Source organism: Pelecanus crispus, chromosome 4, assembly GCF_030463565.1.
Source record: "Pelecanus crispus isolate bPelCri1 chromosome 4, bPelCri1.pri, whole genome shotgun sequence".
Lineage (NCBI taxonomy): Eukaryota > Metazoa > Chordata > Aves > Pelecaniformes > Pelecanidae > Pelecanus > Pelecanus crispus.
In genome coordinates this window covers 2,053,656-2,077,673 of record NC_134646.1, presented here as the reverse complement: position 1 = coordinate 2,077,673, position 24,018 = coordinate 2,053,656, and the positions used below count along the sequence as shown (strand labels likewise).

At 48.2% G+C, this 24,018-nt stretch overlaps 1 protein-coding gene across 1 annotated transcript in view; it reads left to right on the top strand.

The window, feature by feature from the left end:
- The window catches only part of SLC4A4 (solute carrier family 4 member 4), a 168,104-nt gene that overhangs the window by 88,038 nt on the left and 56,048 nt on the right, over positions 1-24,018 (top strand). The window contains exons 6-7 of the mRNA XM_075709210.1: positions 4,163-4,239; positions 22,178-22,335. Of these exons, the coding sequence (XP_075565325.1) occupies positions 4,163-4,239; positions 22,178-22,335 (235 nt within the window). The remainder of the gene's footprint in view (positions 1-4,162; positions 4,240-22,177; positions 22,336-24,018) is intronic.

Below are 24,018 nucleotides of genomic sequence, written 5' to 3'. Positions count from 1 at the left end.
ATGCTTTGGGTTGGAAGGGACCTTTAGAGGTCATCTAGCCCAACCCCTGCAGCGAGCAGGGACAGCTTTAACCAGATCAGGGTGCTCAGAGCCCCGTCCAACCTGATCTTGAATGTTGCCAGGGATGGGGCCTCTACCACCTCTCTGGGCAACCTGTGCCAGTGTTTGACCACCCTCATTGTAAAAAACTTCTTTCTAATGTCTATTCTAAATCTATGCTTTAGTTTAAATCTGTTATTCCTTGTCCTGTCACAACAGCCCTTATTAAAAAGATTCTCCCCATCCTTCCTGTAGGCCCCCTTTAAGTATTGGAAGGTCGCAATAAGGTCTCCTCGCAGCCTTCTCTTCTCTAGGCTGAACAACCCCAACTCCCCCAGCCTGTCCTCGTAGGAGAGGGGCTCCAGCCCTCGGATCATTTTGGTGGCCCTCTTCTGGACCCGCTCCAGCGGGTCCATGTCCTTCTTGTGCTGAGGGCCCCAGAGCTGGACGCAGTGCTCCAGGTGGGGTCTCACCAGAGCAGAGTAGAGGGGCAGAATCACCTCCCTCGACCTGCTGCCCACGCTTCTTGTGATGCAGCCCAGGATGTGGTCGGCTTTCTGGGCTGCAAGTGCACATTGCCAGCTCATGTCCAGCTTTTCATCTACCAGTACCCCCAAGTCCTTCTCCGCAGGGCTGCTCTCCATCCCTTCATCCCCCAACCTGTACTGATACCGGGGGTTGCCCTGTCCCAGGTGCAGGACCTTGCACTTGGCCTTGTTGAACCTCATGAGGCTCACAGAAGCCCACCTGTCCAGCTTGTCCAGGTCCCTCTGGATGACATCTTGTCCTCCTGGTGTGTCAATGGCACCACTCAGCTTGGTGTCATCTGCAAACTTGCTGAGGGTGCACTCGATCCCACTGTCTATGTCATTGATGAAGATGTTAAACAGCACCGGTCCCAGTACGGACCCCTGAGGGACCCCACTTCTAGGCTCCACGCACTTGTCCTTGTTCAGCCTTGTAGGGGTAGTGCTGCTGTAGCCGTGACGGTTTTAGAGGATAGTCGAGGTCACGTTTGTAGAGAAGTGTGGTATTTATTAAATCAAGGGCTAGAACTGGAAAAGGCAGACAAGTGTTTTGGCACCTGGGTCTGTCCCGGTCTGGGATAAATATGGGATGCCTTGAGAAGAGCTGCTGTGAGTTTGGTGTGGTTGTGTTGATCGTGTTGGGAGAAAGAGGCTGCTAGCAAGAGGCGGTGAAGTCATTAGCCGCTTCCTCTCGAAAGAAGTGTAATTGTCTCCTAAGAAACATTCAGCTTTGGACGTCTAATAAACAAAGGAAACAAATGTTGTAATCTGGAAAAATATCAGCTATGAAAGCTGTGGGCCCTGATTTTAATCTGTTTACTCCAGACCTAGAAATTGGGAAAACCACCAAAGCAGGCTGCAGAAAATGAAGGGACCCCTTCAGCAGATGCTTTTCTCTACGCCTACGTAGCGCAGCTCTTCTGAACAAAATGCCTTGAAACAGCATTGAACAACTGTATACAGTAAAATCACTGGTATTTTCTACCCTTGCTCAAAGCTTTTTGGAAGCCCTACTTAGTTCCTTCTCAGTTGGAGTCACTAGCCGTGCCAGGACTCGGAGGTCTCGCGGTAAGGCTTGGAGGAGCTCAAGGAGCTCAAGCTGCGGCACTGTCTCGCCATCCCCAGCAGAACGGCAGCTCTCCCAAACCTGCCCTTGGGCGTGCGATGCCCAGCTCTGCGAGCAGCCCACTGCTATGCCCAGCTCTGCAGGTCCTGGAACTTCTCCAGGTCTCTCGAACTCTGCCGAAGCCTTTCTCGTTTAGTTTTTCTCACTCGGTAGCTCTCAGGTGATAGAAACTGATAGCAACTTTGCTTTGACTCACTGAGCCACCAATTATCGGCGCAAACAAGCTTCGCATTTTAAAGAAAGTGCTTCTCTGATTCTCTGTTTGATATTACTGGCTCGGATTCGCAAAGCAGCCATGTGTATCTCCGCATCGAGCTTCAGTCTTTCATTTTAATTTATGGGTATGCTATATACTCGTCAAAGGTCTCCCAGAATTGGCAGTGTCTGTGCAACCTTTCAAAGGTAATTAATTGCACCATACAAGAAAAGGAGCCCTGGGTTTCAGTAATGGGCTTCAGGATTACAATAACCTGGGTTTATTTTGAGGTTTTTTTGTCCAGCTTTGCTTTTTACCAAAGAGAAATATTTATTAAATGTTCCTATTCACAGAAGATATCATATCATCATAACATGAACACAGTAAAGTCTACACCATGTAACAGACACAACATACCTGAGCAAGTTTGATCATTATTTTCCTGGTTTATTTATGTGTTTTATCCTCCTACCTACAGATTCATATCAAACATTCAGTCAGAATTTGTGGACATTTCTAAGTCTGGCTTGCTAATAGTTAACTAGGAGAATGATTACTAATGTATGTAGCTTAAACCAGTCTTCCAAGTGGCGTTTCTCACTCTACGAGTGAACATATTTGTAAAAACTCTGTAGAGATAGGTGGGGTCTTAAATCTGGCTCGCAGTAACAGCAGGAAGAGGAAAAGCTGGGGATCCCCCTTTTCATAATACCTAATTTATCTAATTGTGCTTGGCTTCTGCTGCATTGACGTTCCTGGATGCGGCAATAACGCACAGCAGGTATATTGTGATTCCGAGGGGCTCATGAGAAAGCGTGCTTTAAATCGATCTCCACATACATTGAATATGTTGTAAAGAAACCCCAACTCTGGGAGTCCAGATCTTTTTCTTCCCGCTCTTTTTTTTTTTTTTTTTTTCTTTTTTTTTTTCCTGGCGGGCTCGGTATGCCGATTTATTATAGAGCCTCTTTGCACTGGGAGCTGATGAACGCTGAAAACTTGGATTTTCATTTTGGCACGAATATCAAAGTGTAAGTTTAATCAGTATTGTCTCGAAACATAGCCTAAGTTGGGAAATGCCTCAGTGCCATTTCTTCTCGAGTATTTTCTGTCTTTCCAGTTACGTTCATGGTCAGAAACTCTGTGATAACAGCCCCTGTTGCTATGCTTCTCGTTCCTGTGAGCGTGGGTGAGAAGGGATGGGAAAATTTCAGAATAATTAAAAGAATGTGTAGGGACCACTGTGGTGTATGATGCTGTATCCATCCCAGAAGTTTTTTGGGGTTTTTTTTTTTTTTTTTTGAAGTTATTTTTCTTCTTCTACAATTATGGCTATTTCTGGGTTTCTTCAGTTTTAACTACAAACGCTTTTAGTGGGATTGTAGAACTGAATTCTGAAATCACGGGGGCTTTCCTCCAAGTTCTTTAGAACTGTTTCCGTATGTTCTGCTAGTCTCTGAGAACACAAGAGTAAGTAGGAGAAGTAGTCCAGAAGGGAGCAAGCAGCTCCTCGCGAGCTGTTTTGCAGTGCTTGAATGCCAGCGCGTCAGGTTTACAGGCGAGCGGTTGGTCTTTGAAAAAAAATGGAAGAGAACTGCTTGGGCTCTTTGTCTCTGGAGGTTTTCTTCATCTCTGGGGGGCATCTGGTGTCAGCAATTTGGTGGCTTTTGGCCTATCCGTGTGGCGCGCACGTTGTTTTAATCAGTAAAACGCTTAAGGTTCCCGAGCTTAGTTCATGAGCTTGCTCGAAGAGAGGTAGATTTTTATTATTGGCTGTTTGGAAGGACCAAGAGCTGCCAACCTCATTCGCTGCATGAGCCGCATACCGAAATCTGGGAATGCTGAGGAGCGTAGGGCAGGTGCCATCTACGTAGGAGAGCCAAGGCGAGGGCTTTGGAGGTCGGGGTGACCGTGAGGGTCCCAGCCCTGTTGCGGGGTGGGTTTGCGACTGGGTCCTGGGTGACCCAGCAGCTTCAGTGTCAGCAGCCTCTTGCTGCTTTGCTTTTTCTTCCGCGGGCAGGAATTACGGCAAGTCCTTAGGCTCTTTTGCTGTCCTAAGAGTCATGGGAACGCTGCGGGTCATAGGGGACAATTCGTTAGCATCTTAATATCCCCCATGCCACGTAAAGGCGCAGAAAGCAGCCTGTCAGGGTCTTTAATTCCCCGCGTCAGCCTCCCTCGTGCAAGGAAGGGTGTTGCTGTAGCCTGAGCCTCTGTGTTCTTCTGACTGGATCGAAACAGGTGCCTTAATCGGTGTCGACATTGTTCTTACAGGCAGCCCAGCCATGACTCACAGAAACCTGACTTCCACCAGTCTGAACGACATCTCTGACAAGCCTGAGAAAGATCAGGTAAGCTTCAGATTCAGACTTCGCTTGGTGGTGTGTATGGTTAGGAGTTGGATGTTGGGGAAGGAGGCTCCCTACCGTAAAACTGAAGCAGAAGAAGAGGGTGAGCAAGGTGAGTTAGGGTATTTCCGAGTCCTGTGACCGGATCCTCTCCTTTTTAAGCACCAGCCCTTGAAAACAGCAGCGTAAACTCTTGCAAGGCCTGAAGTGAGTGACGCCGCGTACGTGGCGCCTTGCCGATACCCCCGGGAAAGGAGGGAAAATACCCAGATAATGATGTATTTTGGATCCCCTTCCTGCTGAGAAGAGGGTCTTCGGGGCTTGCAGCAAGGGTGTGCACAGGAGCTGAGATCCTGCAGCGCTCCGGGACGTGTGTTCGCAAGGGCCGTGGGGTAGATCAGGAGCGTTGCAGGCGATGTGTCCCTACTGCAGCGGCTGCTGGAGTTCAAGATGCTACCTCACCCTGTGCAGCTCTGCGTCGCTTCAGCAAGGCAACCGTGCTGACAGGTAACCGTGGAAGAACAGCTCCAACAACGGAGATGGGTAATAAAGTTAAAACTGGCCTTTAGTGCCAAGTCTCCACCAATTTGACCAATGTCTTAGAGTAGGGTAGCAGTTCCGGTACATCATATGGGCTCTCTTTGTGTGTGTTCTCGTCCTTTCTGAGAGTTGAAGTGTCTGAGGGCTACGAGTGAGTTTATTTCAACTCTTAGAAAACTGGTTGCTGAATAAGGTCTCTGTGCAAATTTCAAAAAAACCTTTGTCTGGGTTCAAAAAATGGGTTGTTCTCAAAGCATGACTGTTTCTTTCGGAGAATCTTTTTTTTTTTTTTTCGTGTCTTTCAATGTTCTCTAGTCCCATGGTTATTCTGAATGCAAATGAGAGTTACTTTGGAAAATTATTTGGGTAACGCAGTAATGCTGGCCAGCTGAGAATGACTCTAGTCCTTCAAATGATGGCTGGTTGCAATCCTCTGTAAGGGCAGCTCTGCCTTAAAGGGACACAGCAACATAATCAATGTAGAAAAGTGAGTTCAGAGTAATTAAATACTTAAAAAAATATATACTTGCAAGGAAAGAGAAGGGGGGCAACGTGTTTTGCGTTGACCTCAGCGTTATTCCAAGTCGTAGCATACTTCTATATCGGTTGGTTGGTTTTGCAAAGTATCCGTTTCCTTTAAGATATGCAGCCACACCTGGGGAAAGAGCAGGACTGTAAAATAGCTTTTTTTCATTGGAAAGACTGCTATGTTTTATTTCGTTAATCACATTATAATTGGGGTCTTACAGATAGACTAGCAGAAAACTAGGTCTGAATGTTGCAGCAGGCTTCGTAGAGCTCAGTAGCACAAAGGGTCTCAGTCGCCCCTCCTGCTGCAATGTCGCTGGACGCGTACAGATAATAGACATTTTGTGTAGAATTGGGTATAAAAATACAGATGTTTCGGTTGTGCTAATAGTGAAATCTGTTAATAAATCCGGTTTGGAAGTGCGCTCCAAAGTTTTTAACTTTCAATGTAGATAATGACTGACTGTAGGGAAAACAGTTACTTGAAAACTAACTAGTTCCAAAAAGCCGCTTAGTTAATTAGCCTGTGTCCTGCTGATGAACTTTGCACAATGGAACCCTTGTACTGTACGCCTTTTGATGCTGGCCTGAGAAATCACCTTGGATCTCACTTTTCGTTACTGATTGACTGAAACGCCTGTCTTGATAAAGTTTGTGAAATTGTGGTGATGCCTGGCAACTTTCTTGAGCAGAACTTAGCATGCCATACAGGAGGCAAGGGAATAATCCATCGTGTTACGACAGCAGGAGCTGGAAAGAGAACAGATTTTTCTTGCCTTGACAGCAGAGTGACTGGCTCTCGTTAATGTGCTATCCCATCTGGAAGGTAGACAGAGGCCATATAGTGAGGTATGAGTCTGCTGGAGAAAGAGGCTGTTCAAATTTTTATTTATTTGTGAGTGTATAAGAACTGGGAGAGGCTGAGGGCAGTTTGTAACAGTTGCTTGGAGCAGGATTGGGACCTAAGCTCTTTCATCCATCACTATTTTTGCAAAGATAAAAAAAAAAAGAGTATTGTGTGCCTGTGTTTTAAAGGAAGAAAGGCTTTGAACAACTTCTCTATGCCTTCAATAACTTCCCTGCCTCCCTACATCCTTAAATTTTCAGTTCTGCAACCTTTAATGCTAATTGGAATGGTGCAATTAACAGTGTTCGCAATATTGTAGCCGGAATACTGCTTTAATCTGTGTTTCAGTAGGTTCTTACTGAGCAGAAAGACGCCGAAGTAGAACTGAAGTAGAGGTTCTGGAGGTTCTCTCCTCAAGCAGTGTGCCCAGGTGGCCAAGAAGGCCAACAGCATCCTGGCTTGTGTCAGAAATAGTGTGGCCAGCAGGAGCAGGGAGGTGATTGTGCCCCTGCACTCAGTGCTGGTGGGGCCGCACCTGGAATACTGTGTCCAGTTTTGGGCCCCTCACTACAAGAAAGACATTGAGGTGCTGGAGCGTGTTCAGAGACGGGCAACAAGGCTGGTGAAGGGTCTGGAGCACAGGGCTGGTGGGGAGCGGCTGAGGGAGCTGGGGGTGTTCAGCCTGGAGAAGAGGAGGCTGAGGGGAGACCTCATCGCTCTCTACAACTACCTGAAAGGAGGGTGTAGTGAGGTGGGTGTTGGTCTCTTCTCCCACATAGTTAGCGATAGGACGAGAGGAAATGGGCTCAAGCTGCACCAGGGGAGGTTTAGGTAGGAAATTAGGAAAAATTTCTTTACGGAAAGGGTGGTCAAGCGTTGGAACAGGCTGCCCAGAGAGGTGGGGGAGTCCCCATCCCTGGAAGTGTTCAAAAAACGGGCAGAGGTGGCACTTTGGGACATGGTTTAGTCTAGTCTACCCTTGATTGGCTTAGAGTAGACTTGGTAGTGTAGGTTAATGGTTGGACTGGATGATCTTAAAGGTCTTTTTCCAACCTAAACGATTCTATGATTCTATTCTATGATTCAAACGGTGAAATGTGTTCCTTAGAAGATTTTACCCTTTTATTTCTCTTTGTTTCTGTCTCTCTTGGTGGAGCAGTGCTGGTGGCTGGTGCTTTGTAGTCGCAGTATGACCTCGAGCCCTCCCTTTTCTAGGCTGGCAGGGCGGGTTTTGTGATTGTCCCCCACATGACAACGCGGAGAGGGGCACAGGAGCGTGCCGTAGGACGGCTCTTGCCCTGTACGCTCGTCTAGCTGGAAGCAGCCGTCACAGTTTGAAGCAGCCATACCTTCCAGTACTTTCAGCCTACCTGGGAAAGTCTTCTTACCCAGCTGCCAGCCTCCGACCCTGGTGATATTTAACTTTCTCCATCCTGAGATGCTCTGCCTCTGCGTAGCAGCAGTTCCCTCGCGTACTTTTTGGAAAAGCGGGCAGGTCCTGGGCATCCACCTGTGGTTTCCCTGCTCCTTTCCCCTTGATGTTTTAAGGTCCAAGTTGAAAACTGGTGTCTCCCGTTTTACAACCCCGATAACTCTTTGTTTGGGATCATTCTCTGTGGAGCCAAACGAGGAGCAGATCTCTTGGCGTGCTGCGGTTGCCTCGCCGCTAGTGAGTACTGAATTTTTCCATTCAATTCCACGTTTGCAACAACTGATGGTTTCCAAGGACAGCCTTTGAGGTTAGAGGCAACAAAACAAGCCTGGAGAAGGTCAGAAGAGGACACTCTGGGAGGGGGAATGCTTTGTGCAGAAGAGTGGCATGTGTTGGCATGTTATCTAATGCACTTGGCTGCTTCTCTCTGCTTGTGGAGCTGGACTGTAATTGGCAGCAGTGCTAGAGCGTGGTCACCTGGGCCACGCTCCTTTCAGGTGCCTTGGGTTGTGGTTGGGTTTTTTTTTTAGATAATCCAATTAAGGGCCAGTAAGCAGCTGGGACCTCAGCTACAAAGGGAAAAGCCCAGGTTGATCCCTCCAAACATAGGCACTTCTTTGAGGTGCATGTTGTCGAGCCCGGTCTCCTGAGGTTATTTTTCGGTGGCTGCAGAGAGCTGGAATTGCAGAGCGGGTTCAGGTTTTAGGTGGGCTGGTTGCCTCTTGGACAAGTGCCTCGTTAGCTGCAGAAGCAGCCCTGCTAACACAGGCTTAAGCAGGACACGTGCGTTGATGCCTTCGTACGTCCATGCCGTGGCAGCACCTGAGGGTGGTGGGTGCTTGGGTCACAGCAGGGCGGAGAGGTGTTAAAATCGCTTGGGATCTAGCCGAGGGCATGGCAGTGGAACGTACTAAGGAGCACTGGAGATGCTTAGGTTTTCCCTGAAAATCAGAGAGTCCTCCTGGAGGATGCCCTCCCCGAGGTTTGCAAGGGCTGTTTTGTCCTGCCCTGCAGAGAAATCGGGAAAGGCGGCGGTGTTCCAAGGCGAGCGCACGATGGAGGTGGTGACTATTGGATTGGCCTCCTCCGGGGACGGAGGAACAGTAAGGGAGCAAGAGAAGAGGAGACCCCTCAGCTTTCCCGTGACTGAAACCCCTGCGTAACGAGGAGCCGGGCTTCGCTTCGCGGTGCAGACGCTGAACCTGGTTAGATGTCACCTTCGGCTCAGTGGCTTTCTCGCAGATTGCAAAGATGGGTTAGAAGACAGACAGCACTGAGGGACAGGGACAATATTTGCAGTGGTCCCAAGACAGGCTGACACGAGTACAGCCAGTGGTAATACCAAGAGGTACGGTTTTATTAAAATCATAGCTAGCACTCAGATTTACCCGTACTAAGTGTTGTGAGGTTGGTTCCTCTACCCTTACAGAAGGGATGGTTTTATGCTTACTTTGGATTTACTTTGATCTTGCTTTTGTTTTGTTTTTCTCATACTCTTTGCCTTCTTAATACACTTTTTAGAGTTAATCTTCTTAGTGGGTAACCATTAAGCTCTTGCACAAAGAAAATGAACTTAGGATCCCTCTTGGAAAAGGCCGGCGTCAGGAAAGGACAGAGGACGCTCGGGCTGTTTCCAAAGGACCAGCCGAAAAAGTGCTGCCCGTTCCCGCGCTGCCAGGGCCGAGAGCCATCAGCTGGAGGGGAAGGGAGGGAGCAGAGGCGCGCGGGTTGTACCCACGGGTGGGTGTTTCCAAAAGGTTCTCCACTGGCCTTGCTCCCTGCGTATTGCTGGCCCTGGCACTAGTAATTTTATGATAACATTTTTTTATATTTATTTATTTATTTATTTATTTTATGTATAACTTTTTCTGGATCTGCTCCCCGCCCTGCCGGACGGGGCGGCCGCACGAGGGCTGGGGCAAGCGGTGCTTGGAGCTGGGGCTGGAGGTGCATACCCAGGGCTCTGCAGCCAACCTGCTGCAGGAGTTAAGACCCACGTGGTTGCCTTGTTCTCTGATCATCTTAAGATAGTTGCACTAATTTTGACTGTCATCTCGCCCTCTGAAAACAATTTCAGTGTACCGCTGTTCACTAAAAAAAAACCCCAAACAAATCTTGCCATAACTTAAATGTCTGTTTCTTTATTCTCTCTTTCCCCTTTGACATAAAGTGTTTACGGATGAGCGATAAGCAGTTAGATCAGCAGCTTTAGCAAAGGAGAGATTGCTTCACGGAAAACGGTGGAGTTAGAACATGTTCATTGGCTTTGTGTAATTCTCTTCCTTATATTTGAGACTGGATGAAATAATTTTGCCATCAGAATTAAAACTGTGCGAAACCATGAGTAATGCGGAAATCTGAAAGTAATAAAGTCCTGGGTTACTTGTAAGGTTGGGATGTCTGCTAAATTAATAATGTCACGTTACTCTTTGTCCCCTTTAATTTATGGAAAGCAAATGATCGTAAAGCTGAAACAAGAGGAAGGGCCAATTACCAAAACGCAGAGTTTGCAGAAAATCGTTAACTGCGGATTACTCATCGCAAAAGTCGCATCAATAATATCGATTCGGATCTCACGTGCCTGCGACAGAGAAAACAGGGTGCCCCCCTACCTCCACGGCGTATAGCAGCTGCTCTTGGTAGGCTGGTTATCCCGGCTGGTGGTCTGTGGAAAGGGAATTTAATGGGATAGAGTTTTATTTTTTATTTTTGATAGCGCAGAGTCGGTCACAGTCAGTGGCAACACAGCGAGCGGACACCAAAGCTGTGCCGAAGCGGCTGTGCTGTCGGTACGGCGTTCGCCTGCACGGAATAGATTGCAGAGAGCATCCGCAGGCAGCAGCGAGCCAGAATTTCTGGTTGAGCAAAAGTATGTGTATTTTCTCCGAGAGACGTTCAGCCTTGATTTACGTTGTTATTTCGGGGCGTTGGGATCTGCTGACGATCACCAAAGTGTTACCAAGCTTTGTGCCCGTCAGGTTCCCAGCTGAGCTGGTGGGATAAAACGCCGTAACAGGATATTTAATCACGTCTACAAGAGGCGAAGGTCTGGAGGGGGTAGAAGTGAAGAGGGGGAGAAAGTTTTTATTGCCATTTTCACTGCCAGGCTCAATAAGGTGCTGTCTTACGGGAGGCGTAACAACTGAAAAATAAGAAAGGGGAGCTCCGAAGGAAGTCTTCCCTTTCCGCCTCCAGCCTGCGTGGGAAGCTTGCCCCGGAGCTAAACATGGATTCGTTCCTCCTGCCACTCTCATAGCTATCAACAGCGCTGAGCACCCAGACAGCTCTGCATGGTGAAGGGTGTATTATTTATGAATATTGAAGGCGGGTAATTTGCATGAACCGGCTCCTCTCTGCCATGAGCATGATGGCTTGATTCATGGCACTGTGTGACGTGGAGATTGCAAGAGACTGGGTCAGCATCCTGAGCGTGTTGCAGGAGACGCCGGGGCCCTGACTCAAACACGCTGATGATAAATAGCTTCAATAAAGGCCACCGAATTCCGATTTTGCTGTTTTATCGTGTTTTTGCTTTGGGCTTGTTTGGCATTTTGGCAGTTCGTGAGGTTAATTAGGGAAGAGGAGGTGTGTTCCCTTTCGTCGTATTTGCGTTGGCAGAACACCGCTTCGGAGGTAGCAGTGCAGAGAAGTGATTTGCCTTCATTTGTCTTCTTTTATGAGGTGTTGGCTGCAGTTAATGTACTGGTCATTTGCAGCTAGATAGACAAGCAGAGGCAGCGGCACTTGTGGACAATTTATTTTTCTTTTCTGTTTTCCAATTCATAAATCAGCATCCAGGCTTCCTGCTCTCTCCTGGGCTCTGGGCTCTCTGTGCCAGATACATCAGCGGTACAGACCAGGACTTCTCACGGCAGGAGAATTCCTCCAGCCCTTGAAGGTCAAGCTGTTTGCTCAAGTTTTTCTCCTATGGAGAAAAATACACCATATTGAATAACACCAAACTGAAGGACCTAAGGAAGGTTTCTTGTCAAAAAAGACGACCTTGGGGTTTACCCTCATCTGGTCCACGGCAGAGGTGGGTCTAGAAGAAGCAGGTGCTTCTGGTGGGCTCTCCAGCAAAGCTGGGGAGATGCACCTGTATGTACACGCAGATTGGTCAACCAGATACAGTTAGAAAAGATCTAACGCTTCTGCCGGTTTAGGTGCATCTTAGCCAAGTTACACATCTTCTGTATTTTTAATGCAAATAAGCTTTTTTGGTATATTTATGTCTCTCGGCCACTTCCTAGTTGGGATTGCTCTTGTCTGAACTCCTGCCAGCTTGCAAGTAGCCCTTTTGTCAGAGGTTGCCCAGAACAGGGGTAGGGAAGAAAAGTGCTGGGCAGCTGCAGCAGTTCGGTCTGCCGGGGGTCGGGTGAATCCCCACCTTCGCTCTTTGTTGCTGGTGGCATCTCACGCTCCCGTCTGATTTTCTTTTTATGAAAGGCCGGTCTGCACGTCGGAGGGATTGCCCGGGCAGTTACGCCGTGCTGGCAAGTCCACGTGGCAGACCCACGGCGTGTACCAGCTGGAACCACCTAAGTGGGTGACCTGTACTGACGAGGAGCGGTCCTTTTGCTGGCATGAGCTGTGTACGCCAAGAGATTGGGGGGTTTTCCACCCAGTTGACTGACGTGGTTACACCGGTGAAAGTTCTACGTGTGGGTTATGCCACATGTGGAAGGTTGGATCCACGTGTGGGTTATGCCACATGTGGAAGGTTGGATCCACGTGTGGGTTATGCCACATCTGGAAGGTTGGATCCACGTGTGGGTTATGACACATCTGGAAGGTTGGCTTTGTGCTCGCGATCGCCCCGGCTCTTCACCGTGCATTCCTCTGCTGGAGCAGATAACAACGGCTGCTTGCCCGGTGCTGCGCGGGCATTTTGCTAGTGTTACTTCTCCACATTTTGCTAGCGTTACTTCTCCATTCTCTCTTCTTTTCGGTGCACTTGAAGACAGGATTTTGTGTGTGTTTTCGGCTTTCTAGCCAGTTTCAAACTACGCCGCCACACGCTGGCCCGTAGTTGCAGTATCTGAGTCACAAGTGCTTCAGGAGAATGTTTACAAAAGCGTTCCCACATGATTAATCTGTGGAAATATTAGCAGCCTTGCTTACGCTTAGTATTGCTTAAGCCGTGTTTGGGCGGCGCTCTCCTTTGGCAACGTACCTTGGAGTTTCACTCCACTTGTCCCACGCAAGACGCCTCGCGCCGCACCGTGCCTGCAGCCACATCCCTTCTCCGTTTGAGCAGCCTTTTGGGGAGGACAAGGGTTTAACCCTCTTTGCGATGCCCAGGGGACAGCTTGTCATTTGTGGTGGTAGAGCCAGGAGTGTAAGTTAGTGTAGTCTTAATAATTTGGAAATACGTAAAATTATTTTTTCAGCTTTATCCGTGAACGCAAGTGATTGAGAAGAGTCAAGCACGGCCTTTATCAGCCCCTTTGTTGCTGTAGAGCAAGTGGCCCATAGGAAGCTGGGGAAGTTCCCAGCGCTGTCCCTCCTCCCGTGAGAAATCCTTTGGTCGTGCTCTGCTAAAATGTCCTTGGCAGCTCCGAATGGCTGAATCGCTAGGGCCTCGGTAATGCTCAAGATGTGAAATAAAGGGGACATTTAAAGAAAAATCTGTTTTATCAGGGACCTGTTACTACTGAGCTGATGCAATAGCATATAGCAAATGAATATATGTTGATACAAGGGGAGTTTACTGACCTGGTGTTATCTCCGCTTGTGAAGGGCTTGTATATGGGACAAAAACCGGCTCTGAATGAATATGGTCAGTCAGAGAGAGGCACAAAACCCTTCTTATTTGTTGTGCACTGTTTATTCAAGCCGGTGTTTCCATATCAACAGGGAATCTGTGCCAAAGCCGGCTCTAAAGTTAAAAAAGAAATTGGCCTTGCTGAGAGAAACCCTCCTGCCTTTCCCGGGGGAGCGATGGACGGGGAAGGCGCTGGTGGGATCCCACTGTTTGGAATGAAGTCTAGTGATTAATGGTGGGGCTGATTTGCTGCTTTTCCTGTTTGAACGTCTCCTCGTCGCCACAGTCACAAGCAGACATTCCTAATTTTTAGGTCTGTCAGCCTGGATGGCCTACTTTCACTCTGTGGCGCTCAAATGAAAATGACTGTCTCCCAGTAGAGATCAGTGCCACCTTTCTGAAGGAAAGGAGAAGTTTCTAGGAAGTTTAGTTTACTGGAATTTCATTTACTTTGGCCTTTTTCTCTTGCTGCAGCGAGCAGTTTTGCTTGCATCATTTCTCCCCGCGGTGTATCAGCAGCGCACCTCTAAAGCGTTCCTGGGTAGTGGAATTCTGTGCATAGAGAAAACACGGAGCGTTGAAGGTATCCCTTGAGGTACGCGTTCGTGGGATAATTTATGGGAAGGTCATCTTAAACGTGTCTGTGGGCAGATACAGAAAAACAGAGAGGCAGAGGCAGATTTACATTCCTTGGGGAATTAACCTTCCTTAAGTACAATTTTTTTATATTTGCCAGATAGTCAGCAATCTCAATTTCTCATGCCCACGTAAGCTTTCGTTCTGATTTTGTTGTATTAATATTGTTATTGTAAGGATGAGACAGGGATTATTACTTACCTACTGTATCTACGTAATGGCATTAGACCCGAATAACGTTTCTCCTTTATTTTTCCTTTTGCTGTAAGCAGGCGGGGGCTTCCCTGCTGCAAACTCGGCAGGCGCTGTGAGGCGAGGACAGCGGTGATATCCCATAAAGGCAGCTGCTCTACCCATAGCAGAAAAGCTCAGACGAGTCACGGCCTCCCGCTTCGCGTTCGTGACGTTAGAAACCCGTCAGGGTTTTCTTTTGTCCCAGCCCTCCTTTCACACAGGGCTGATTTTTTCAAACAGGGCGTAGCTGCGAAAGCTTTACGCTGTGTAAAATAGGCAGTGCAAGGTGGCACGTGAACGGACTAGCTGCGTCCCGTCTCGGTTCACCGGGACTACTCTCCCCGTGCAACGGGGGTTGCAGTCCAAGCAACGCGAATCGGGCGAGCAGCCCAAGTCAGCAGGTGCTGATCGCCGAGGCATCCTGTGCGGAGGCAGCTCTTGATGCCATATGGCACACCGCAGAGCTCCGTCCCCAAAGAGCAATTGATTTCAAGCTTTCGTAGGCTTGCAACCTCAATTTCCAAGGAGGCTGCTCCTGAACATGTGGCGTGTTTTACCTGAACTCCGGCTCACACAGCCGGAGGTTTCCGTTCGGGAGCTCTTCCTTAGGCTAGGGGTGATCAAATAGGACTATGACACATAAGGGCAAACAGATTGTTCCAAAGATTGGTGCCTGCATGTTCCTTGCAGAGACTGGAGCATCGTTACAGTAATGCGATTAGCCAAAGGGCTTCTCCAGTTATAATTTTACTGCTGTATCATGGGGTTTTGGTTAGCTCTGTGTTTCTGATGCTTCAGCTAATGACTCATTTAATGGAGTTTCCACTTGCCTTGGGTGTTCTCTCGCCTTGGACAAGCCTGCAAAGTACTTCGCGGAGCGTGCCAGGGGTCACAGGCAGGAGCCACGCGTTTGCTCAGCCAAGTGCTCCTTTGCATCTTCTCTTGCTCTTGGTTGTTGGGCAGCTGTGCTCTTGGTCGTGCTGGGTGCTCCCAAAAGAAAGGAAGAATCCTAAAATCGTTTAGGTTGGAAAAGACCTTTAAGATCAGCCAGCCCAACCATTAACCTACCCTACCAAGTCCACACTAAACCAATCAAGGGGAGAGTAATAATTGCATGTTTCCTGGCTTGGTGGCTGGATTATTTTTTAATGAAAGTAAAAACTAGGAATCATTAAGGTTGGAAAGGACCTCCAAGACCATCAGTCCATCAGTTTGAAGCTTTCCATCCTTCAAAAAGTATTTGATGCTGAGTGATTTAGGAAAAATCAGTCTGACTTGGTCCCTTAAATTGTTTTTTTAATACCTTGGCAGGAGGTCCAGGGGCACATAACTAACCTGGGTGCTCTCTTGGCCCTGGTGACTGTGGCCGCTCCTTCCCGCTTCCCAGGCCTGCGAGCTGGCCCCTTGCCTTGCCTTCACACCTGCGTTTCAGGCTGGAAACTGCAGCGGTTGGGAGCTGCCTCGCAGGCTGCGCAGCAGCCTGCTCTGCTGGGCAGGCAGCTCTACGGCACAGTAACGTGCCAGGGAGCAAACGAAGATGTGCAATGAAAGCCGCATGTACTTAGGGATTGCTTTCCTTTCCGATAAACCCCGAGTGACGCTGGGGATAACGGTGTGTTCAAATACATTTAGGGAAGTGGTGATTTTTCAGCTTGCCGTGCCTTCTTGCAAGTGCAGCATCAGAGATCGGTGGCCTTTAACATCACATTAGTGGTTGGGTCGGAGCGGTGCGCAATTCAGCAGAGCGCAGGGAAAATGAATATAGTGCTTCCAGCTGCACGGCCTGCCTCCCTCCCTGCTCTCAGGTGCTGCTCGAGACTTTCTGAAGCTTCTTCAGGGAATGGTTCAAAATGGATCGTAAGTGCTGGCTGCACCCTTCCCATCACCTGTCTGATAAATGATTGAAGAGAGCGGCGAGCGGTGCTGCAAAACTCATTTGGAGCAGAGAAACCCAACTATAACGATAGCTCTTCAAAATTAGTCGTGCTGTTTTGACGTGCCGGGCAGAGGGGAGGCTAGGTTTAGGTTGGAAATGAGGAAAAATTTCTTTACGGAAAGGGTGGTCAAGCACTGGAACAGGCTGCCCAGAGAGGTGGGGGAGTCCCCATCCCTGGAAGCGTTCAAAAAACGGGCAGAGGTGGCACTTGGGGACATGGTTCAGTCTAGTCTACCCTTGATTGGTTTAGTGTGGACTTGGCAGTGTAGGTTGATGGTTGGACTGATGATCTTAAAGGTCTTTTCCAACCTAAACAATTCGATGATTCTATGATAAAGGGGCTGGTCCCCTCGGCCGCGGGACTTGAGATCCTGCTTGTCGGTTCTGGTTCCGAAAGGCCCCTGGGTGTGGGCCAACAGCGTGCGTGTTGAGCAACGCGCGTAAGCGCGCGACCAACCTGTTTGGCAAAGTTGAACTTTTATTGTGGATTTTCCACCTTCCCGTTATTTTTTTTTTTATCACCAGTTTTCTCCAAAACACTATTCATGGAAGAACTGGTAGCACTTTTCCAGGCTTCCTCCGCAGTGCTCCTTGATGCTTATTTAATATTTTGTCTGGTGGTAATCCTGACTGAAGCGTGCAGGAGTAGAATTGTTCCAGCAGTTTTCTTCCTGCCGAATCAATAATTCATGCCTTTTCATGAGCCTTTTTTCCTTTTTTTTTCTACTTCCTTGAGTCGCCTGGCAGAGCTCGTTACGGATTCATAGCCCGGTTTAGCGTTACCCCCCGTTGGTGTTCCTGGCAGTACATCCTCCCTCTCCATTCACCCTTAGCCAGACAAACACGGAGCATCCTCAAAGATCGCCCGGGGTGAGGGCAGGCGGGGCTGGGGACCAGCGAAGGGCAGGATTTTTCAAAAGCCTTCAGCTTCAAATTAATTCTGCCGCTGCTGAAGTTAAAAACAAAGCCGTCTCGGATCCGAGGACATTCGGAAATCCCTGCCTGGCTGCGAGGATGCAGCCCGAGTGCTAAGGGGGACAGGGGGGTGCCCCCCACCAGCGTGGCCGGGGCTGCAGGAGCTTTGCTGGTGCCACGGGGAAGGCTGGGGGCGAGAGCAGCGCTGCTCCGATCACCCTGCCGTGCAGCAGGCCTGCTTGAGCTAATTTAATAACCGAGCAGAAAGGCAATCTTGTGCCAGGCTAAAGAGATTTCAACTGCCCGGAAGGATACCAGAAAAGAGCCAGGAGAGGCTGGTTTTTTTTTTTTGTGTGTGTGTGGTTTTTTTTTTTTTTTTTTAACTCAGCTGCTGCTGCTGCTGCAGTGTTTTCCCGTTATCAAATCAAACAATTGATGACATTTCTCTGTAGCCGGACTTAGTTAATATGTTATCAGCTAAATGATGCATGTTGCAGAGCCCTCTAAGCCTGCTCACGTCCACCGTGGTACACTTGCGGTACATAGGTGCAGAGGTGAGAAGAATCACCTTCAGGCTGTAAGGAACTGGTTTTTAGCGTGAAGCTATAGCTACACTTGGGGAGAAGACGTATAAATGAGAGTAACCCTGGCAGGTGGCTGATGAGAACGATGCTGGTCAGTAGATTTCTTCTGGCACTCTGCTTTAATGGTGATGAGCACAGAATTGGACCTCGGATACCACTTGGATGCCTCGGGAAGGATTGCTGGGAGTGCATAAATACAGCTTGATAGGTCGTCTTCTAAGCTCACTTTAGAATCATAGAATTGTTTAGGTTGGAAAAGACCTTTAAGATCATCCAGTCCAACCATTAACAGCACCAAGTCCACCACTAAACCAGTTAAGGGTAGAGTAATAATTAATTTCATGTTTCCTGGCTTGGTGGCTGGATTATTTTGTAATGAAAGTAAAACTAGGAATCGCTAAGGTTGGAAAGGATCTCCAAGATCATCAGTCCAATCATCAACCCAACACTATCGTGCCTACTAAACCATGTCCCAAAGTGCCACCTCTGCCTGTTTTTTGAAATTTTCCTGCAGTTTTGAGCCCCACTGTTCAGTCACACAGCAGATGCTTTGCTGCATTTCCAGAAGCGCTGCTTATATCGTGACTGAAGTCCCAATGCTGCTGTCCTTCCTGGTGGATTCGCCTTACGTCAGCTCCTCCGGTGCCGCTCCCAGACTCGAGGCTTCCCCGTCGCTTGTGCAGCGAGCAGACAGCCCTCAGAAAGACCCAAGGAACAGGAAGCACAATGTCTTGCTCTGTGTGGTCTCCCTTTTCAAGTCAGAAAACGGCTCTGTGCATATCCCGGTGCAGGAACTGGGGTAGCTGTCTCTAGATCAAATGCACAGGGCTTATTTCCACTCTGCGGTGACAGGCTGCCTTAGGTGACGCTATGTTGACTGCAACACTTTGCAGTCCAGGTGTAACAGTGTTGGAGGAGGCAGGAGAGGCCACGTGTAGAGCCACAGTTAACAGTGGGCTTGCCATGAACGAAGACTTAACTTCCAAATATGATGAAAAATATGTATATTGCCCTGTGCTGTTCTTATTCATCAAGCAGCAAAAACTGATAGGAAATTCTACTACATACTTAATTTTTTAATAGGGTACGACATAGTAAATAACTGCATTGTTTTGCTTTGAGTTACAGCCTTTTTTTAAAATACAAAAATCAAGTTGTGTTGGTTTTTCAAATAGACTAAAATCTAGATCTGAAGTATGAGAAAGCTTGAAGACGAGCAGTGCAATTGCGCTGGTGTACGCTCACGGTGGCTTCACCAGCTCTCTTTGTCATGTTTCTGGCACAGCTGTTGTCGCTGTTAATGAAAAAAACAAGACAAAGATGGAGGAAGAGAGTGAAACAGCACTAGAAAAAGCACCACCACCCCTGAAAAAGCTCAGTTAACAGCTCAGGCTCACGTTACTAAGGAGAAAGGAGCAAAGAGCATAAGAGTACAAAGGAAAAATAAGGCTAAAAGGGCATCACGGGAAGGACATGTTGAAATAACCTGGGTGAGTAAGAAAATCAGATGACTAGAGTGATCAGAAGGAAATTTTGGCGTCTTAGTTGAATGTCTTTTGCTACAAAATATTTGCTGAAGTGCGTGCGTTCTTTATATGCTGTCGTCTCTATTTACCTGGGTGCATTTCAGGAGAACCCGTCCTTTTCCGACAATGATTGTGATCTTATATTCAATACACTCCTTCACCATCCTTGAGAAAGGGTAACCTGAGCCTTTGGGGATACGCAGCTGATCAGAGCAAGCCTGCCAGCTGGTTTGATTCCTTTTCCCAGGAGGTTTTTCTGTCTCTCCAACAGAAGAGCTAGACATTTTCATGCTTTTACCCTTGCGCCACAGGCAGCTCAGCGGCGCGCGGGGCCTTGCTGCTGCCATGACACCACGTTGCTCCTGAATTGTATCTCAGCCCAAAAGTTAAGGGAGAAAAACCCCCAAAACCCTGTTTCAAAGCATCAGCAAGTTTCTAAGCGTTTGTTTTTTCTTTGCTTTCGAACGTGACTCTTGGGAAAATCAGAGGACAGACTGGTCATGGGAGAAAAGCTTCCCATGAGCGTGGCGAAGGTTGTTTTGATGAAACTTGCTTTGGTGGCCTGGCAGAGGGGGTGATTTCGTGTCTCTTAGAGGTGCTTGGGGGAAAAACCCCAACATGCTGCCTAGAAAAGGAGGGCTGAAGAGCAGCATCCTCCTCTGCCACTGGGCATCTCGCCTTTCTTCTCCTCCGGACAGCAGCCTTGCCCCGACTCGGGCGCGTGTCCGCAGCGGTGGATGCTCTACTCATTTAGGGAGGACGTGTAAGTGTTTTGTCACCCTGCAGACAATCCCTGGCTCAGCAAAGTCTTGTTACAGAGAAGCTCTCCGTTAACGAGCACCACATTTCCTTAACAGGTTTTGCTGAGTCTGTCCCTAAATCTCATGCGTCCGACCAAGCGTTTTGTCATGTGCTTGGTCTTCCGAGGGATACGTTAGGAAGTGCTGAACAATTGGCAGCGTCGATTTGAAGTTACGAAGATTCTGTTGGGGAATTACCACACGCCTTATTTTTTCTTGTGCGTTTAAGGTATTCTAGTTCATAAATACGAAAAGCATCAGTCAGCGTGTGCTTTGGGACTTCTGGGAGCTTGCGGAGCGAGACTGCGTTGTGAGCTGCTGTGGTTTTTAGGTTGCTCTGCTCAAGTGGATTTCTTTGCCGCTGGGCCATGCTGATTTTTCAACAGGTCAGGCAGAGTGGTATACATGTATATACTCCAGATGTTAGCAGTTCATTTACTTAAACTTCTGTGTGAGGTTCTTCACATTTCTCTCGACAGAAAGGTATCATGGGGCAGAGGACAGAGTTGGGATCAAGTCCAGAGTTGCTGTGGCAGGATAAAACATCAGCTGCAGTAACTACATTATAAAGCAATGGATGTTTAATTGATGGTGGAAACATGAGAGGTCTTTTAGCTACACAGTGATTAGCAGCCTCGTTAGCTGCCTTTCGGTGGTGGGGTTTTACGTGCATTTCAGTTATGTGGCTGGGATGGAGGAGGGAGTTTCTGTGTGCTATCAGAGTAAAGGATGAGGACAGGCAATTACTGCTCCCTGCCTGCTTATCGATCCTTTTTTAAAAAGCGCCCTTACCCTCAACTTACGCGTGCATAGTTGTGTTGCTGTTGCACGAATTATGGAAATTCATGAAGGGTAGGTATGATTGTACTTCAAAGATGTAGTTGGGTTTGAGGGAGAGAGATATACACACACACACACACCCCTCTTGCTTGGTGTCCATCCCTGGGCCAGTGGAGTGCTGGGAGCCTCGTCAGGAGGGGAACAATTAACGTGGAGCCCCCCCACCATGAGCATCTGGAGGGGGTTCCCCGTGCCACCCAACCCTTCCTGGCTCGGGACCCACGCCGAGGCCGGGTGTGCTGCTCACAACCACCCTCTTCCTCATCTCCCCCCACTCCCACTTGGCTTCATGCAGGCTTTATGCTTTTCTTTTCCTCGGAAACCCTCTGATTTCTCTCTTCTTCATGGATGTCCCTTCTCACTTCACCTCTTCCCAAGGCTTTCTCTTCCTTCAGGTCTTTGGGAGGTGAAGCACGCAGTAGCCATCCAGCATCGTTCTGTAGAAGGATGGAGAAGGGGGTTTCTCCTGGACAGAAGGTCTCTAATGATGGCCCACGTTCCTCTGTCCCACTTCGGCCATGCCCTGCTACGTGCTCTCAGGGCAGCAGCCTGCGGGAGGGCTGAGGGCCGGGGCGGAGATGGTGGGAAGCAGTAACGAGCCGGTCTCTCACCCAGACAAGTTACTGAGACCATTAGTGTAGTTTCAAAACCACCATACTTTTCCCCAGCGACTCCTCATGTGCCGGCCTGCATGGGAACAACGGCTTTGGACAACCTCAAGCAAATTTTAGATTAAGGCAGAAGCCACAGGCGTAGGAAATGGGCTCCTAAAAGCCTGCGCGAAGCTTAGTCTTTCACTTGGAACTTGAAAAGATGCGTACACAGCGAAATGCAGGTGCCCAGCTCCTGGCATTCATCCTTCAGGGTTAGTTTTCCTCAGGCCAGTCGTTTCTGTAGCAGCGACCGCAGATCGTGGAGTCGCACTTTCACTCGTAAAAAGCGCCTGCCCTTCCCCGTCGTGCGGATGGCCGGGCAGGGAGGTGGTGCAGCGCTTCTTCCTGAAACCCTGCCCACATCTACTCATCTTCCTCAGTGCTGCACACTTTTTTCTCCCCAACATAATACCGTCTCGGGTCAGTAAACATAAAGAGCAGCTCCAGGAGGCCTAATCTTCTCAGCATCGTCTTGGCTCCCAGCACCAATATCAGCATTGTTCTTCTGGGGCTGATCTCCTTAGCATTTGTGATCTCCTTAGCATTTGTATCTCAGTAGACTCTGGGGGGATGATGCACCTTGGCCAAAGACGTATTCAGACCAAGGCGGAAACGTGGGTGAAAACTGGGCACATTTTATTGCACGTTCCTGTTTACGTGCCTGATGAGACTTAATTTTCTTTTCCTTCCTCTTTCACTGACGCAGCTGAAGAACAAATTCATGAAGAAATTGCCCCGTGATGCTGAGGCCTCCAATGTGCTGGTGGGGGAGGTAGACTTCCTGGAGAGTCCTTTCATTGCCTTCGTCCGGCTGCAGCAGGCGGTCATGCTGGGTGCTCTGACTGAAGTCCCCGTACCTACCCGGTAAGAGAATTCAGCCCCCAGGCAGGGGATGAGAATTGGAAACTGCATTTCCACCTTTTAAACTAAAAACACCAGGCTAGAAGACGACATTCTCCGTTGCTTTCCATCATGGGACGTGCGTAACGTGGTCAGGATTATTAGTTTAAAGTAACAAAACTCGCTGTAGCTGCTTAATTGTTTTCAGGTCCTGAATTTGGTTATACGGTATAAGCTGTAAAATACACAAACGTTACACAAACACACTAACCTAACAACTCAGCAGCAAAGGGCACCATCAATGGGAAATTTAACTACTGGGGCTTTTTTCCTGCCCCTTATGATTCCTGCCCCCCCACCCAAGACATACCGTACATAGCTCGGATTCCCTCTGCGCATTTTTGCAGCGCATATTTTTCCTCTTAAAAACGCACATGAGATGAAGGATGCAATTCTGGCCGTGCTGGGGTGAAAAAAAAAAAAGTCAGGTAAACTGGGGCATACAGTTGCGTGGGGGGTGGTCACGCTGTGTTGCTTGGCAGCACGTAATGCTTCAGAGAAGAATGTCATATAAATATTTTAGCTATTGTGACTCATGTTGCAAATTAATCTGTCTCACAAATATGAATGTATCTTAACGTTCTTAAATATTTGAGTTCACGGCTTGAATATGCATAACTGTCTGTACCATGAGTGTCTCTGTCTACCAGAAGAGCAAAGCGAAAGTCTGTTTGAATTCTTAGCAATATTACCCTTCGTTAGGCAATTGCGTATTGTTTGTCATGTAACACAGTCAAGAAGAATTAGTAGTATAGCTGTCCGGAACATCCGCTGTATGTGAGCATTATGTAGTAGTATGTCTTTGCTTCATACCCACACAAAACACCCCACCGAGGTAAGAACTGGAAAAATCATTAGTATTGGAAGGTAATGAAGCGCAGTAAGAACGGAGCCCGGCGGAGTTTCGGTGAGAAGGACGAGGGAGGCTGCAGGTGGACAGCCTGCAGCGGGTTTGCAATATCCCCTTGCGCTGCTGCGCACCTGGGCTCCGACCTGCTCTCAGTCTCAGCTTACAAAGGGTTTACTCCGCGTTTTGCGTGTAATTCCGGAGTTCGCGTTGCCCCTTTCGCATCACCGATGTGCAAATACGTGAACGGTTTCAAGGGCTTTCGATACAGAGGGAAAGCTGTGATTTGAATCATGCCTAGAGGGTTTGAGGCTGGGTCAAGTAGTATTTTGTGAGAAGGGACGTAGTACCGCGCCAAAAGCGCGTGACTAGTGCGTTACCGATACTGGAATGAATCACGGCCATGGTGTGGAACGAAAGTTATGTGGTGGTTACAATCTGTACCTTATTTCCATGTACAAAAGGAAAAAGACGATCCAGTTTTGCTCTCCGTTTAATTGCCTTCTAGTAACGCAGCGGTGTTTGTATTTCTTGGGAGTTTCATTAGGTGGCTCCTTACAATAACCATGTCAACAACTGTTCGCACACGCTGGGTATTCTGGCAGGAGTGTGGGGAGAGAAAAGTGGCTTAATTTTATAAAATCAAAAATTTTATTTATTTCTTTATAACCTTTATAAAACGTTATTCTTCGTTCCTCGGCATGACTGAGCTCTGTATACTTCAGTATTTCAGCTTCGAAGTGTAGCCCCACTTACTCTTTTTTAAAACACATCTCCAAATGCTTTTCAGCAGATGTAAA